Here is a 17,710-nt window from a genome sequence, read left to right on the forward strand (position 1 = left end):
AGAAACATTATAACTCCTGAGGCCATCAGGACATGCTGGGAGTTGTAGTTGCCATGTAGTATTTATTGCACATTTAATAAGGACGGGAAATAGCAGAAATTACAATATCACATATAAACTTTTTTTCGACGAGAGCAGACATCAGTTGACTTTACAAGAGCGGCCATATTTACGCTAATTGCCCGTGAAATGTCACCGCGTGCGGAATACTTTACCCAAACGGAAAAAAAAGATACATTATTTATCTAATTATCCAATTATCCCAGTATTTTTTTTCTCTTTATTAATGGCTTTCTTGGATTAAATAGAATTAACCAGCATGACGGCTTTACACTGGCTTATTACGGACACCCACCCATTTTCCAATAATCTCGCATCAATTGCTTTGTTTTCTATTAGACTTTTTTATTTTATTTTTTTTAGCTCTCACCAACCGGATTGCAGTGAGAATATTTCATATATTTATCATTATTTTATCTCGGAGTTTTATTCATTTGCATTTACGGATCCCATACACTTTTTTTTTTCTGCAGTGTATCGACCCATTATGTGATATTCCATGGTTTATTGATTGGAAACTTTTGGGCGAAGAATCTCTTTGATGACCAGCCGCCAGGGTCATCGCCTCATTGCTACCTTTTTAAGAGCTTTAAAATATTTATGAAGCGAGCAGATAAAAGCGGCAGGAAGAGACTAGAACTCCCGATTCTATAAGTAATGACCATTTTCTCCCCATTAAACATTAAATAAAATCCCATCTTGGAAATCTGAGCGCTCACGTAAGTGGCATCAAAGAAGACATGGCAAGTCTTCACACTTTTTTAATGTATAAATATTAACAATTTTTCATGCATCAATTAATTTATATTTTTAACTGTTTCCTCTTCACCCCCTGAGACCGGGACCCTCAGATCTTTGGCCATGTCTCTTCAGTGCCCATATTTATCCCGGGGTTTTTATCAGACTTTTCCCTCCATCAGTCCTGCAATCTTCTAGTCTCCGGATCGTGGCGACAAGGAATTTTTTTTTTTTTAGAAATTTAGCGCACAGAAGCTTTATGTCCTTTACTTATAAATATTTGGCTGAGTCACATCCAGAGCAGCGCTCCCATCAGACTGATATAAACACCGACAACATATGCATCAGCCGCAGGAATGAACAACTTGGCAGCCGTCATCATCGTCCTTCTCAGGGGGAATGTGAACAGATCATTTTACCCGGTCACTTAAAACAAAAACAGCCAGGAAAAAAGTCTGTTATTCAGGATAATTAATGTAGCTACAGAGGGCAGAGCTCCACCTCATGATCCCCTGGGGGGTTAGTAATTCTAAATAAAGAGCTGAGTCACTGAGCACATACATTACATTACTGATCCTGTATTGTACTCCAGAGCTGCACTCACTATTCTGCTGGTGCAGTCACTATGTACATACATTACTGATCCTGAGTTATATCCTGTATTATACCCCAGAGCTGCACTCACTATTCTGCTGGTGCAGTCACTGTGTACATACGTTACTGATCCTGAGTTACATCCTGTATTATACCCCAGAGCTGCACTCACTATTCTGCTGGTGCAGTCACTATGTACATACATTACATTACTGATCCTGAGTTATATCCTGTATTATACCCCAGAGCGGCACTCACTATTCTGCTGGTGCAGTCACTGTGTACATACGTTACTGATCCTGAGTTACATCCTGTATTATACCCCAGAGCTGCACTCACTATTCTGCTGCTGCAGTCACTGTGTACATACATTACATTACTGATCCTGAGTTACATCCTGTATTATGCTCCAGAGCTGCACTCACTATTCTGCTGGTGCAGTCACTGTGTACATACATTACTGATCCTGAGTTACATCCTGTATTATACCCCAGAGCTGCACTCACTATTTTGCTGGTGCAGTCACTGTGTACATACATTACATTACTGATCCTGAGTTACATCCTGTGTTATTCCCCAGAGCTGCACTCACTATTCTGCTGGTGCAGTCACTGTGTACATACATTACATTACTGATCCTGAGTTACATCCTGTATTATACTCCAGAGCTGCACTCACTATTCTGCTGGTGCAGTCACTGTGTACATACATTACATTACTGATCCTGAGTTACATCCTGTATTATACTCCAGAGCTGCATTCACTATTCTGCTGGTGCAGTCACTGTGTACATACATTACTGATCCTGAGTTACATCATGTATCATACCCCAGAGCTGCACTCACTATTCTGCTGGTGCAGTCACTGTGTACATACATTACATTACTGATCCTGAGTTACATCCTGTATTATACTCCAGAGCTGCACTCACTATTCTGCTGGTGCAGTCACTGTGTACATACATTACTGACCCTGAGTTACATCCTGTATTATACTCCAGAGCTGCACTCACTATTCTGCTGGTGCAGTCACTGTGTACATACATTACATTACTGATTCTGAGTTACATCCTGTATTATACTCCAGGGCTGCACTCATTATTCTGCTGGTGCAGTCACTGTGTACATACATTACATTACTGATCCTGAGTTACCTCCTGTATTATACTCCAGAGCTGCACTCACTATTCTGCTGGTGCAGTCAAGGGCAGCTCTTCCCTATGTCTTAGAGAATGGACTGTTGTTAAACTCAAGATGTTACCAAGCTGAAGATCTAAAATGTGTTGCGACTGCAGATGTTCTATGATTGTGCACCATAAACTAACCCCTAGATTTTTTCTTTTTCAGGTTGTGGTAAGTGACAGGATACAGGGATCCAAGTTTCGTCTGTATGGAAAAGGTGTGGATTTGGAACCCAAGGGAATATTCAGAATAAACGAGAATACAGGAGAAGTGCAGGTCACCAAAGCTCTGGACAGAGAGGTCATTCCCTCTTATCAGGTATGTGTAACCTTCTCTAGAACTTGCAGTATATAGTTGGTGGTCCAGTAGGCTTCATGGCACATCATAGACTTACGCTTTTGATCTAGAAGGTGATGTAGAAAAGAGAACAGTCTTCGCTGCTTTTGTGAAGCAGTTTTCATCCAAGTTATATTATCTGTTTTCTTTTATGTGGAACCTTCTTTTGCGATCGTGCTGATGCACAACCCAAGGTCAACCCAATAATCGTCTTGGCTACTTTTGCGGAGCAGTTTTCATTCATGTTACAATATCTTTTTATTTTGAATGTGTAACCTTGTCTTGGGATCTGGGTGGTGATGACCAACTCAATGTCTTCGAAGGAAGGGATATGGATTGTAATTCATTTGTCACCTACCATGTTCCACCAGTCATGTCGTTTGTTTGACTTTACATTTGCCCTTACAAATTTCTGACATTTTTTTCCCAACATCCAGAAGATCAGTTAACCGGATTAAGATTTGTAATTAGATTCATATCTCCGAACTTGTCCCTCTTTTTGGCAGGAGAACCCTCTTGTCAAGTATTCGTACTTGCTCTGAAACTTGCAATATTGTAGTATATGGATTGTGGTCCCAGTGGGCTTCACGGAACTTCATAGACTCATGTTTTGGTCAGCAAGGTGGTGAAGAAAGAAGAAGAACCATTTTGGTTGCTTTTGTGGAGCAGTTTCATGCAAGTTACAATATATGTTTTCTTGGATGTGTAACCTTGACTTGTGAACTGGGTGGTGACCCAACTCTAATGTCTTCTAAGGATGGAGTATGGATGGCTGTTGTGAACACTTTTGACCTGACTTCTGAGTTTTGGCTCCCTCTGGTGGTTGCTGCAGGTAATGGAGCTGGTCGAGTTGACAGAAGTCAGATCACCTGAAGAGGATGAGTGGAGGTCAGGGGTTACAGACTGGGAAGATTTAAGTGAGCAGGCTTCCCTCAGTTGCTGCTGGTGATTTCATTTTCTTCCTGTGCATTTTGAAGTCTGCTTGCCCCCTGCTTGGTCCTGCATCGTTCAGATAAGTTATTTGTTCGCTGGAATCTTTTTGCATTTGATCCAGTTTTTGCCTTTCTCTCCTTTCTGCTTTGCTGTGTGGGTTCAGCATTGTTCCCTGCTGGGACCTTTGCTGGACCCCGTTCCATATGCCACAGCTTATGTCAGTCTGTTCAGTATTGTTAGTCCACTGTTATATCAGTATCTTTTGTTTTGCTTCCAGTTCACACCAGAATGCTGATCTAGTGGGGGAGAGGTCGTATGGCCTCAGTATTTTTGCATATCAGACGTGTTGGATTTTTCTTAGGGTTTTGTGCGTGATTGCAGACAGTGTCTTTCCTTTGCTGTCCTATCTAGACAGTTTGGGCCCCATCATTTGCTTACTCTATTTTCTGCCTGTGTTTGTGCCTCATCTTGTCTCACCGGCAATATATGTTTGGGGGCTAGCTATTCCTTTGGGGTTCTACTCCGGGGCAGTTTAGCTTTCCCCTTTCTTGCTTTAGGCTTAGTTAATTCTTTGACTGTGCCGAGGCGTCTAGGGCATCGTAGGTACGTCCCACGGCTAATTCTAGTTGTGTTATTAGTTTTAGGGGTCTGCAGTCGGCTAAGTTGCCAACCTTTCTGGTCATCTGGTTGCCTAGCTTATTCCCCGGCTATCCTCCTCGGTGACCTAATCATAACAGATGGCATTAATCCTTCTGTTCATATGTTCCACCAGTTGTGTCACTTGTTTCACTTTACACTTGCCGGTGAAAATGTCTTACATATGTTTTCCCAACATCTAACAGATCCATTGACTGGATTAAGATTTGTGACTAGATTCATACTGTCACCCTGCTGCTATGCAGGTAGATGCAAGCTCTACAAGATGGCAATAGCGTGGAGGGAAAACTGCACACAGCAAGAGCAGACCTGCAGTGCAGCAGCGAGGCTACCACCAGGTGGCAGCAGAATAGTCAAAAAAGCTGAGTCAATATTAGTCTGTAGTGCAGTACCAAAGGAATAAACAAACACAGAGTCAGAAGCAAGCCAAATGGGTTAGTACCGTTTCTAATATATCATGGCACAACTGAGTCGGTGCACAAAAGAAGGTTCCCACACCAGAGTAAGTAATTTAAAAAAACTTTTGGCACTCAACTTTTGCAATAAGTGAAGGATTTTATTTGCAGTCACAATTATTAGATGTTTCGGCTATGACAGTAAGCCTTCATCAGTACACAAGACTGCTCATGTTCAATAAATCTCTGAGTATTTAAATGTAACGCCACTGATAGGGTAAGCATAACCAGGGGCCGTGTTATCCACAATAGGTGTGAGAGCCTGGAAATCTGGAGAAATTAGAAGATGGGGACGTAAGTATAATATCCACAATGTATAAGAATTATTGATAAGAGTCCCCTGGAAGGTCAATCTCACATATGGGGTTAATATGCCTGTACTAACAAATGAGAAGTAACGGCTTCAGGAATGTATGGACGGCAGTCGTTGGTGGGTGGTGGCGCTGTGTGGACTGGAGGAACGCGGTATCCACCGCCGGTCAGGAGCAGATATGACAAAGACAAGAGACAAACAGCAGGTCAGGGTCCAAGCCGAGTCAGATACCAGGGAGTCCTATACATGAAACGGAAACTATGAGTTGGGATGGGGAGTGGGGGACAAATAGATATGGGCAAAGTCAGCAACAGCAGGAAGACAAATCAGGGTACTACTGGAGTCAGATACTCACGCCGTAGGCAGAAAATATAACTGACATGGCCTGCCGGGCGCAGCAGGAAGAAATAGCAAACCTGAATCCAAAATGAGGCCAGGCTAAGTTAACCGTTGACATGATCAGCCCAGGAAAAGGGCAGACGGGACTCAAAACCCGTACTGGATCATGACACATACCTTTGATGTTGTCCCTCTTTTGTCAGGAGATTCCCTCATTACCTCTTATCAGGTATGTGTACCCATAGTATATGGTTTTTGGTCTCAAATGGCTTCATGACACTTCATAAACTCACGTTTTTGGTCAACTAGATGAAGTAGAAAAGAGAAGGACTGCTTTTGTGGAGCACTTTTAATCCAAGCTAAAATATTTGCTTTTGGGATCTAAGAGGTGATGCCCAACTCAACGTCTTCGAAGATATGGGATATGGATGGGCATTAATTCATCTGTCACTTACCATGTTCCACCAGTCCTGTCCTTACAAATTTCTTACATATGTTTTCCCAACATCCATTGACTGGATCAAGACTTCTAATTAGATCCGTACGTTCTAGGTTGTCCCTCTTTTTGGCTTGACGATCTTCAGTAACCCAATCATTGCAGAAATAAACGTTTTTCAAACTTTTTTTTTCTTACCCATCTTTGACCTTATCTCTGCACCAATTTGCCTTGAGCTAAAGATTGAAGTTCTCCGATACTGGGGGGTTTTTGTGTGACAGATGGTAGAGAAGGAGAACATCGATTTGACAACTTTTTTGGAATTCCATCCGTTTTACATTAATAATCAGATTCTTCTATTGCAGTTAGACAGAGAACCTAAAACCTCCCCCTTCCCGTCCATTTCTCGAAATGATGTCCTGAATGAACATTAGCTCCTACCTTGCATATTCGGAAGTGTCTTTCCGGGTATTGGCATGTTTTATAGTATAACACTGCTGAATAACATGGAAACTTTTGAAAATCATGAAATGTTCTTCGTCCACCCATTGTGCCGGCATCTCTACGAGTGTATTGCTGTTTTATTTTCCAGCGGTTACAATCGAAGTGTGGGAGTACTATGGAATATGTAGACGTTGTATTCTTTGTATTTCTTTTTTTTTATGCACAATACATTATAACATGTAATTATTTTTTTTTTGTAATAACAATGAGAAAGGTATTAGCTACAATTACCGCAATGTTCCCTGGAACTTCTCTGTTTAAGTGCAGTTTACTTGCTACCATTGTGCTTTTGTTAAATGCACATGCGAATGTTGATTGTATTGACAGCTCCACATAAGACGGAAGGACTGTCTCTAAATTTGTGTCACTCTGCCTCTAATTAGGATGTTTACAAAGTAGAAATGGTAAAGAAAAGTTCAGGTACTTAACGTGAAGCTCTGGAGCACCAATGCCAAATCTACGTGTGCCACTAATAATGTTGTTTTTCTTCCTAAGTGGCACAGGGTGGCCATTTTGGTCCCAAGTACTAGGGTGGTGCTTCTACCCCTGCACCCAGCATTCATACTCCCCTGTTGCATCTACTACCCCATAAGGCAGGACTTGGTCCAAATCGATAAATTTAGCTGTGCCCAATTAGTGCGTTCCTAAATGATGCCAACATTGTGTGCACATGAAATACAGCTATACCGTAGCTAATAGTAAGATTGGGTGACGTTAAAAATACTAGAGCTGTGGACCACAAGCAGAGGATGGGGTGGAGGATCTGAATGGTGGGAATTAGAGATGAAGGAAAAGATTTTCAGGATCCCAGTCAAGTGTCCACATTGTTAGACCGTCAAGATCAGTGTTCCCCAACGCCTGTCTTCGAGAGCCACCAACAGGTCATGTTTTTAGGATATCCAAGGTGATGGAATTATCGGAAACCTGAAAACATGATGTGTTGGTGGCACTAGAGCTGAGGAACACTGGTCTAGCTACATCATGTGTGTGTCGTAGGTAACGATGACACTGGGTCAGGCTCACTAATCAAGAGGTGCCGGAGATGGATTAAACACGGCTCAACTCTCGTTGAAAGCCAAAGCACTTTTTGGTTATTTTTTTTTCCATAAAAAGCCTCTTAACCTTGTTGGATCCATGATTTGTATATGGTCCACTCTTGACATGAGGTGGTTTAAAGTTTTCACACCCTACATCCTTCTAGCTTAACAATCAACCCAGTGGTTAAGTATTGATAGTCGAACCTTATTGATGGCTCCTTTTTAGTGATAAGCCTACAAACTGTTGGCACCAACAGCTTATATTGTCCTCAGGTCACCCGTAAGAGTCACCACATTGGGCGATTAGGCCATCTTAGACTTTATTGTCGTTTGATCGCTCTTTCATAAAGAGTGGTTGAAACATTAAAGACCAAACCGGATCATGAGAAAACATTGGATTGCCTTCTGACACCTCTTTAAGCCCTCCTTCTGATTATGAGGATAATATAGAGTAAGCTACTTCCAAAAGTTGACAAAAGTTTCAAAAGTTGGTCTACAATAAATAGTTCATCCCAGTGTTTCTTCTGGGGACGTCAGGTTGAGGTTAGTGACGGCTATGTTTGTTAGCGGAGTCCTTGTTTCTATTCCACAAGTTCTTGGCTGATTTGTGATGGTATGTTGCATATACAACTGCTACCTCCAGTCCGATGCTCGCACATAATGAGCAATTGGAGCATAAATACATAGAGAAACGAAATCCATTTAGTCTTGACAGCGGCATCCTTGAGATCATCTGAATGAGTCATGGCAGTCAAGACAGATGTACATTAAAAGATACGGTGTAACGACATTGACGTGTGTTTTATGGAGAACACATTAACATCTCCCGGGTCCATCAGATACATGGTTGTGATGTATGCTGCACGGTATATTAACGTTTAAGGTCATATTGGTAACGGCAGGTTCCTGTGTTACATGCATCAAACTGTCACTGAGCACTTGGAGGTATCTGAAGGCAGCACGTCAAACTGTGTTCTGTCTGTAAAGAGATGTAAATAGCAGATATCTTTTTTATGATGTAATATGTCTCTTTTAAAGCACTCTGTGTGGTCAGGAGCCGGCATTAGCCTGTGGGGCCAGGAGCCAGCACTAGCCTGTGGGGCCAGAAGTCGGAGCTGGCCTGTGGGGCCAGAAGTCGGAGCTGGCCTGTGGGGTCAGGAGCTGGCGCTTGCCCGTGGGGTCAGGGGTCCAGTGCTGGCTTCTGGGGTCAGGAGACGGCGCTGGCCTGTGGTGTTAGGAGTTGGCACTGGCTTGTCGTGTCAGGAGATGGAAATGGCCTTTGGGGTCAGGAGATGGCGCTGGTCTGTGGAATTAGGAGCTAGCACTGGCTTCTGTGGTCAAGAGGTGGAGCTCTGTGGTCAGAAGCCGAAGCCTGGTGGTCCTATGTTATTGGCATACAATTGGGGTATACTTCAGTAAAAAGTGAGTGTCCAGTGCTGACAACCTGTATCAGTCACTCTCTGACCCTGATAGAAGAGCTTTACAATAACAGCTCCCCATGTGGTCTGTCATAGTACTGCAGGTGAAAACGGGAGAAACCTATACAAATTCCATTCCTTGCAAAAACATGAAATTACAAAACTTGCAAAAAATACAAGACATAGCTGCAGATGCTCTGATGATACTGATAACATCATTATTGTGGGGTTATATGGCAGTTCTCATATGAGGAAAACCCTATGGGGTCAACATAGGAGAAATTCGTCATGTATAACACTGTACATGGCCGTAAGTAGCAGCATGTTACCCTCATGATCTTACTCGGCTCTGCGCTTTTTCTGATATCTTGGATTGATTATTATGGTCGGCTGAGGGTTGTATATTGATCATCCTACACATTACTATATCATAGATGTGAGGAGCCTGCTGTTCCTGCTGCCATTCCCGACCTTCAGCTTTAGATCCCCATTGGCAAAATATTACAAATGTCTCCACGGTGCTTTCTGGTTATTCGATTATCTTGCAAAAAAATTCAATAAAATCTTCCCTATTGAGCATGAGACTTGTATATTTCCACTTTTTACCAATATTTGTGCTGATTAGTTTCCCAATATACATTATTATAGTGGTCAGGTGTTTATTTTTCTGATACAGAGATCAAAATTCCCATAATAAATAAGTTTAATAATAATATTCTGGTTGCCTGTATCCACCACTAGAGGGAGCCTACTGCATACATGAATGTACATTATGTACTATGCTCCCTCTATTGGTGACTTTGGGCAATCACAGTTGTATCATTTAAGGGGAACCTGTTCCCGTCACAATTTCTGGTTTAAAAATGTTGCCGAAAACTTATCTCTTAATCCTCATTGGTCCGGCATAACTTTTTAAAAACAAAAGTACTTTTTGAAATTGTTCACAACAGTCCTACGGGCATGTGCAAGTCACCCGTTGAGATTGCCAAAGTCAGGTCTCTCTGTGGATGATGTCCTGTATTCCATCCACATGTTTCGGGCATGTCACAGAGCATCTGCGCATGCGCAGTTTGTTTTTACCAGTTCTGTGCAGAGTAATATTCGGAACTGAGTATTGGGAAAATTCGGAATTTCGCATGAAAGTAGTCACACATTTACTTTAAAATTCCATTTACATGTCACTAAAATGTGTGAGGGTGTCATTATATGGCGGTCACAAACAAGCCATGCGTAGCCTCATCCTTCTGCCACAACACTTTCCATCTGTTCTCAGTTTTTTTGCAAACTTTTGGAATGTATATACAGTCATGGCCAAAAGTATTGACACCCCTGCAATTCTGTCAGATAATACTCAGTTTCTTCCTGAAAATGATTGCAAACACAAATTCTTTGTTATTATTATCTTCATTTAATTTGTCTTAAATGAAAAAACACAACAAGAATTGTCCTAATGCCAAATTGGATATAATTCCACACCAAACATAAAAAAAGAGGGTGGACAAAAGTATTGGCACTGTGCGAAAAATCATGTGATGCTTCTCTAATTTGTATAATTAACAGCACCTGTAACTTACCTGTGGCACCTAACCGGTGTTGGCAATAACTAAATCACACTTGCAGCCAGTTGACATGGATTAAAGTTGACTCAACCTCTGTCTTGTGTCCTTGTGTGTACCACATTGAGCATGGAGAAAAGAAAGAAGACCAAAGAACTGTCTGAGGACTTGAGAAACCACATTGTGAGGAAGCATGCGCAATCTCAAGGCTACAAGTCCATCTCCAAAGACCTGAATGTTCCTGTGTCTACCGTGCGCAGTGTCATCAAGAAGTGTAAAGCCCATGGCACTGTGGCTAACCTCCCTAGATGTGGCCGGAAAAGAAAAATTGACAAGAGATTTCAACGCAAGATTGTGCGGATGTTGGATAAAGAACCTCCACTAACATCCAAACAAGTTCAAGCTGCCCTGCAGTCCGAGGGTACAACAGTGTCAACCCATACTATCCGTCGGCATCTGAATGAAAAGGGACTGTATGGTAGGAGACCCAGGAAGACTCCACTTCTTACCCCGAGACATAAAAAAGCCAGGCTGGAGTTTGCCAAAACTTACCTGAAAAAGCCTAAAACATTTTGGAAGAATGTTCTTTGGTCAGATGAGACAAAAGTAGAGCTTTTAGGGCAAAAGCATCAACATAGAGTTTACAGGAGAAAAAAGAGGCATTCAAAGAAAAGTACACGGTCCCTACAGTCAAACATGGCGGAGGTTCCCTGATGTTTTGGGGTTGCTTTGCTGCCTCTGGCACTGGACTGCTTGACCGTGTGCATGGCATATGAAGTCAGAAGACTACCAACACATTTTGCAGCATAATGTAGGGCCCAGTGTGAGAAAGATGGGTCTACCTCAGAGGTCATGGGTCTTCCGGCAGGACAATAACCCAAAACACACTTCAAAAAGCACTAGAAATTGGTTTGAGAGAAAGCACTGGAGACTTCTAAGGTGGCCAGCAATGAGTCCAGACCTGAATCCCATAGAACACCTGTGGAGAGATCTAAAAATGGCAGTTTGGAGAAGGCACCCTTCAAATATCAGGGACCTGGAGCAGTTTGCCAAAGAAGAATGGTCTAAAATTCCAGCAGAGCATTGTAAGAAACTCATTGATGGTTACCGGAAGCGGTTGGTCGCAGTTATTTTGGCTAAAGGTTGTGCATCCAAGTATTATGCTGAGGGTGCCAATACTTTTGTCCGGCCCATTTTTGGAGTTTTGTGTGAAATGATCAATGTTTTGCTTTTTGCTTCATTCTCTTTTGTGTTTTTTCATTTAAGACAAATTAAATGAAGATAATAATACCAAAGAATTTGTGTTTGCAATCATTTTCAGGAAGAAACTGAGTATTATCTGACAGAATTGCAGGGGTGTCAATACTTTTGGCCATGACTGTAATAAGAGGAAAGTGACGGAGGGAAATGAGTTAACTCATGACTGTAGTGTGTAACTATGGAGACACATAGGTCATCATAAGAGCTGTGTACCCAAAACGACCGGAGATTTAAATGGCTTGTACTAAGTTTTAAAGTTATCCTCTGTCCATACCATAAGGTATAACTTCTTCATCACTGATGGATTGACCGTGGAGACCTCCAGTCCCAACAATGGGGCTCTGTAGAACCCCCGTCTGAGTAGAGTGGACATGGTGCTTGTATATCTCTGCTCCATTCATCCTCGATGGGACTTCGGGAGATAGAGCAAAGAAAAATGTTCAACCTCTGCTCCATTCTTATGGAGCCCTGTTCTCAGGATTGATGGAGTCCCAACGACTGAGAATTTATCCCATTTCCCAGGGATGGAGAATAAGATCCAAACCCTTTCATGGAAAGACTGCTTGAAAAGTGGCTTATTTATTATTTATAACAGCAAAAAAAAATAAAAAAAAACTTTTGCAAAAACTAGATAATAAAGACATAATATGCAGGAAGACTCTAGAAAGAAGGTCGGAGAGGATTAAAAGAAGGAGTGCGGTATCTTGATCAATGGCGCCACTTATCCCAGCCGAACAGATATCCTTTAATTCTCGCCATTTGTTCACTTTCTCCTTCTAAAACCCAGAATATAATCCATCTCAATTAAGATGGAACAGATCACAATGAGAGTTTTCTCGCTTCCAGTGGACTGACTGCATCTCGTGTATAATCAGCCTTTGGGTCATGAGCTCCACAGATCGGGGATAATTCTATCTCTAATAAAAAAAAGAATAATTGATTGGGAGGAGGAAGCGGGTTCGTGTTATTGATCATTATTGTGAAAATGCTGTATCTCTTGCTTGCAGGGAGCCGGCGATGATGATTTACGTGCACCTGGTCCTTATAGTCTGCCAGCTTTGCTGTGGGACACATCCATACACATAAAAGGAAGGGTGTGGTGGGAGGAGGGGTATGAAGCTGACTTGGCCAGTTAGCTCGCTGAGTTATAAACTGTGGGCCATACTTTTAGGTGTCCTCGCCCAAGGGCCCATCTCCGATTGATACTCCGCCCTCCTGTCGGTTTTGTTTTTCTCTTTAATCCGGTTCACGCTCCATCTCCCCTCACTTCGGGACACCCACTAAATGCGGCACCGCTTACTGTCCAGACCTTCGGTCTGCTTAAGTCGCACACTGGGCCCTATCTGAGGTCCTGACAGGAAACGGTCTCTGTCCCTTTATCTTATCCCATCCACTCTGGGCTAGTCCCAATCATTAACTCTAACTCTCCCTACACACATAATTTAACAATACTCTTGTTCTTCAAGGCTGAACGTGGGCAGTATGTCTGTCTCCTTACACAGACTCCTTTAGGGCCAATTTAAATGTATATAACTTCAGATGAAATCCCCTTTGGATTTCTTTAAAATTTTTGTAACAGTTTGGCTTCTACAGCCTCTATGTTTCATGGTACATAGCAGACTGCGGAAGATCCTCCTGACAGAGTCTGTAACTCTTCTCTTGAACCATTTTCTAAGACGAAAATTAAACTTTGAACATGAAAGCGATAAAGGTCACAGACCCAGTGTGAAGCTCACTGATAGTAACTCATTCTGCAGCCTATATACTGTGACACATAGAGGATGTAGAAGAAAAAAAGGTCCAATATTTTTATTTAAACCCTATTGCAAATCTGCTTTAAGTCAAAAATTGATACATTCAAAGATTATCTAAACTTTTTGAATTTTTTTTTCAAACACTTTTTAGGCCACTAAATTCCATGCAAATACATGCGTGTTTGGGTCCTGAGATCAAAGAGCAGTCAATGGGCAAAGTTCAAGAGGCTGAGGTGTGCAGCTATGAATATAATAAAAAGTTATAAACTTAAAAATTTATTTTTATTTATTAAAGTTTAGTTCATTTTTCTGTTAAAAGGGAACTGTACTTTCAATATAAATCAATGGTACAAACAAATATAGTAATGTAGGTTATCAATGAGTTGTGCTTCTTTCTCCACTTATGAGCCACTTATTTCCCCCTACTCCTGCCATACACTCTGAAAAAAAGCGGCTTAGCGCCACAAAACACACAGTCAGCACAGTAATGTGTCATGTTACACTGTCTTTTACCTTCTATAGAGTATAGGTGTAGCAGAGATTGTAAATAGACAGAGGTAGACACAGAAAGATCGTGCTGAGCTTTCTAACGAGTCTTTTATCTCACTTCAGAGCTGGATTCACATTTACACAGCTTAATACTGGTGTATAGTATCCTCCATTCTGCTGCTGCTCGTCTCTGTGCACTAACTATGGAATGAAAAGCATGAATCCTTCCCTTTGTGCTTTGCATGGTAGAAATCATAGCAGTTAGTGTCGTCCCACCAGCTCAGAGCCAACTGCAAAGTAAAGTGTTATTTCCCCCCCCCCAAAAAAAAAACAAAAAACTATTCAAGCATCCCTTACCTATATTGGTTTTCAAGCACACTGGATGACAAAACTAGCAAGCGCTGTAAGAAAGTTTACAGCCTTTCAAGTAATTGTTAATAGCAAAGTATCTAATTAGAATTTGTAGCAAAATTTTGTAAATTCAAATAGAAAATATCCATTAATTCTAACATTATTTACATCAATTTTATTTTATTATTTGCCCCTAGAGAGGGGCGTCCATCAGTGTCCTAACCCCTAAAATATCTACGACTACGGTAGAAAAATTGGAACATCATGTAAACATGGCGACGTTGCATCGTGGAGCAGGGTGCACATATTTATAATCTCACGCTGACATCTGATTTAAATATTGGATTAATCGGCCGTACGACGGCAATGATGAATCCTCACATCCGGGAGGAGACCGGGCAGTAAGGCAGGGTATATATGTGATGGAGCGTGCGGCCCCCTCCCATTAATCTTCCCTCTTCAGCTAAGCTGCCTCCACTTTGGAATTTAATTACTTTGATAATATCAGGAGATTTTTAATCTCGGCGCCAGGTTGATGAGATATGAGCGCGGTTTGGGATTTTTTTTTTTTTTTTTTTGGATGATGAAAACACTTTTTTTTGTTTTGCACCTTGTGTCGGATGAGGCAATCATAATTAATATCGATAATGGCCGGCGCTTTCATGAACAGAAGGTTCCGAATGCTCGTATTCTCCTTAACCCCTCAGTGTCCTGACTATTTTGGGCTTTTTTCATATTATAAGAGCCATCATTTTTTGTTTTGTTTTTTTTTTCCATCATGATGAATTGTGTTTTTAATTACTCCGTTTAGATGTGTCGGAAGTTATTTTAAGCTTGAATACATGAATAAAAAAAACAACTTTTTGATTTGAAATCGCTTGCCGTTTCTTGCCTAGCGCAACAATGCAGACCCATGTGTCTCCATGGTCACAGGCTCCAATCATGGATGATTCCGATCCCTATGTTCTTTTTCTTTGCTCTATTACTGAATAAAAGCTATAACAAATGAGCTCAGGAGGAGAAAACGACGTACCTTGCCGTCCATAGTCAGGACCACACATACAGTAGCTTTGCATAGAAGCTGCATGCACAAAAGTTTAGAAGCAAGAATAGTTGCAAATTTGCTAAATCTTTTTTTTTTTTCTAGATGAGCTGGAGAAATAAAATAGTGTTGTCTATTACATTGTTCTTAAAGGGGTCCTTAAAGGGGTTGTCCACTTTTTTTCTTACTTAATTGCATGCATTTCGGGCTAAAAAAGATTTTTGCATTTGGGTTTTATTAAATATATTGCTCCGTTTAACTCTTACAGGTTCTTTGTTTTCAATTTTGATGTGGCCTGTGGTCATAAATCAGCTGAGAGGAGCTCAGGAGAAGATAGATAAGAGATACAAACTCCATGTGAGAACAACATAGCGAGCTCACTGACGGATTCACAGTTAACTCATTCTGCAGCCAGAGGCTATAATGAAACCCGATGGCACTTGTAGAGATGCTGTGCGCGGCTAAGACGAATGAAGCCTATGTCAGAAAATCAAGGTTCCAATCATCAGATGGGTTCGGATCCCAATCAGTCATCTGGTACCCAGTAAATTGGTGTTATACCACCTGTTCCGTATTGCTTATGGATTACCTCTAAATTAACCCTTAGATGCTTAGCTCATTTTTTGCCTGATTTTGCTGCTTCTTTTCATTCAGCTCGCTCCACCGCTCAGCGACTACACTGGGAGCCCCTTTCTGTGAAGCTTCGATTTTTGTAAAGGGTGAATGAATATCAAGCAGTTCCTTGCATCTTGCTAAAAAGAGTGGCTAGAGCTAAGTCTGAGCATGAAAGCACTTTTTATCCGGTGAATTACCTCTGAATTAACCCTTAGATGCTTAGCTCATTTTTTGCCTGATTTTGCTTCTTCCTTTCTTTAGCTCGCTCCACCAGTCAGCAACTACACTGGGAGCCCCTTTCTGTGAAGCTTCGATTTTTGTAAAGGGTGAATGAATATCAAGTAGTTCCTTGCATCTTGCTAAAAAGAGTGGCTAGCGCTAAGTCTGAGCATAGAAAGCACTTTTTATCCGGTGAATTACCTCTGAATTAACCCTTAGATGCTTAGCTCATTTTTTGCCTGATTTTGCGTCTTCCTTTCTTTAGCTCGCTCCACCGGTCAGCGACTACACTGGGAGCCCCTTTCTGTGAAGCTTCGATTTTTGTAAAGGGTGAATATCAAGCAGCTCCTTGCATCTTGCTAAAAAGAGTGGCTAGCGCTAAGTCTGAGCGTAGAACCCATTTTTTAGCTGGTGGTTCATTACACCAATCCATAGCCGTGATTCTTCTTCTTCCGGCACATTAATAATCAAATTTGTCAATCCACCTAATCTTAAAATGACTAAACAGTGTGAGAAGCCGAGGTTTATAATTTTCCGCACGTCACCTGCTGCATTGCAATGCGATCCATCTGATCAAAGGGTTTATCCCAACGCCTGGAAGGCCTTTGTAGAGCAGAAGTGCTGAGGTTCTCCAGCGAGCATTGATTGTGCCGTCTCTCGACCTCTAATTCCATATAATCATCTGCTCGCACCTGGAGTGATTGAGGAGTGGCGGACCGATTAGTAATCATTGTCTTCTCCGAGCTCTGCCAGTGTGATGTGTGTGTGTAGTGGTAGCTGCTTTTCTTCCAAAGTCCAAACACCTTCAGTCTCCTGCGGATGTAGCGGTATGTTCAGATTCTACACAACACGAATATTAGTACTTTACCGAGAGCAAAACCCTTGATGAATCGCACAGCACACCATGACCACTGAGTGGCATCGGCAACATATAAAGAGCTAGAGCATAATCATCTCTCCACAGAGTATCACAAAGCATGGGGGTTTTCTAAACTTTTCATCTCCCATTCCACTGATTTGGAAAAGGTCGAGCCAAGATGAAGGCAAAGAATGACCTCCTTGCTTGAGTTAGAATGTATTCTTGCTTCTCGGGAGTAATTAGGACACCACTATAGGGTCACCACTTTTTATGTTTGTAAAGCTTAGGTTTTATGGAAAGATTCTGTTCACACAACAAAATGATCAAGTTTTTGAGCTCTTCTCCTACACCTCATGGGTTCTGGTGTGGTTGGAATGAGGTTTCTGATGTAATCCTCTTGTGGGTTATGGACAATTGGACTGGATGCCCGGGAAGGTGGCAAAAACTTCTTGTTACACACCTGTGCCAGCTTCTTGCTCTGCTCCCTTCGCCTCAGTCCATTGACTCTGTTGTGCTGCACGTTGTGCTTTGCAGGTTGTCTGGTGTGTGATATCATCTCTCCAG

At 41.8% G+C, this 17,710-nt stretch overlaps 1 protein-coding gene across 2 annotated transcripts in view; it reads left to right on the plus strand.

Annotated features, from left to right (window-relative positions):
* The window catches only part of CDH13 (cadherin 13), an 834,102-nt gene that overhangs the window by 443,394 nt on the left and 372,998 nt on the right, over window positions 1–17,710 (plus strand). For both annotated transcript variants that reach the window (XM_073585096.1, XM_073585102.1), the window contains one exon: window positions 2,739–2,891. In XM_073585096.1, coding sequence (XP_073441197.1) covers window positions 2,739–2,891 — 153 coding nt within the window. The remainder of the gene's footprint in view (window positions 1–2,738; window positions 2,892–17,710) is intronic.

This window comes from Dendrobates tinctorius, unplaced genomic scaffold, assembly GCF_039654945.1.
Source record: "Dendrobates tinctorius isolate UK_male_01 unplaced genomic scaffold, ASM3965494v1 ptg000009l, whole genome shotgun sequence".
Classification (NCBI taxonomy): domain Eukaryota; kingdom Metazoa; phylum Chordata; class Amphibia; order Anura; family Dendrobatidae; genus Dendrobates; species Dendrobates tinctorius.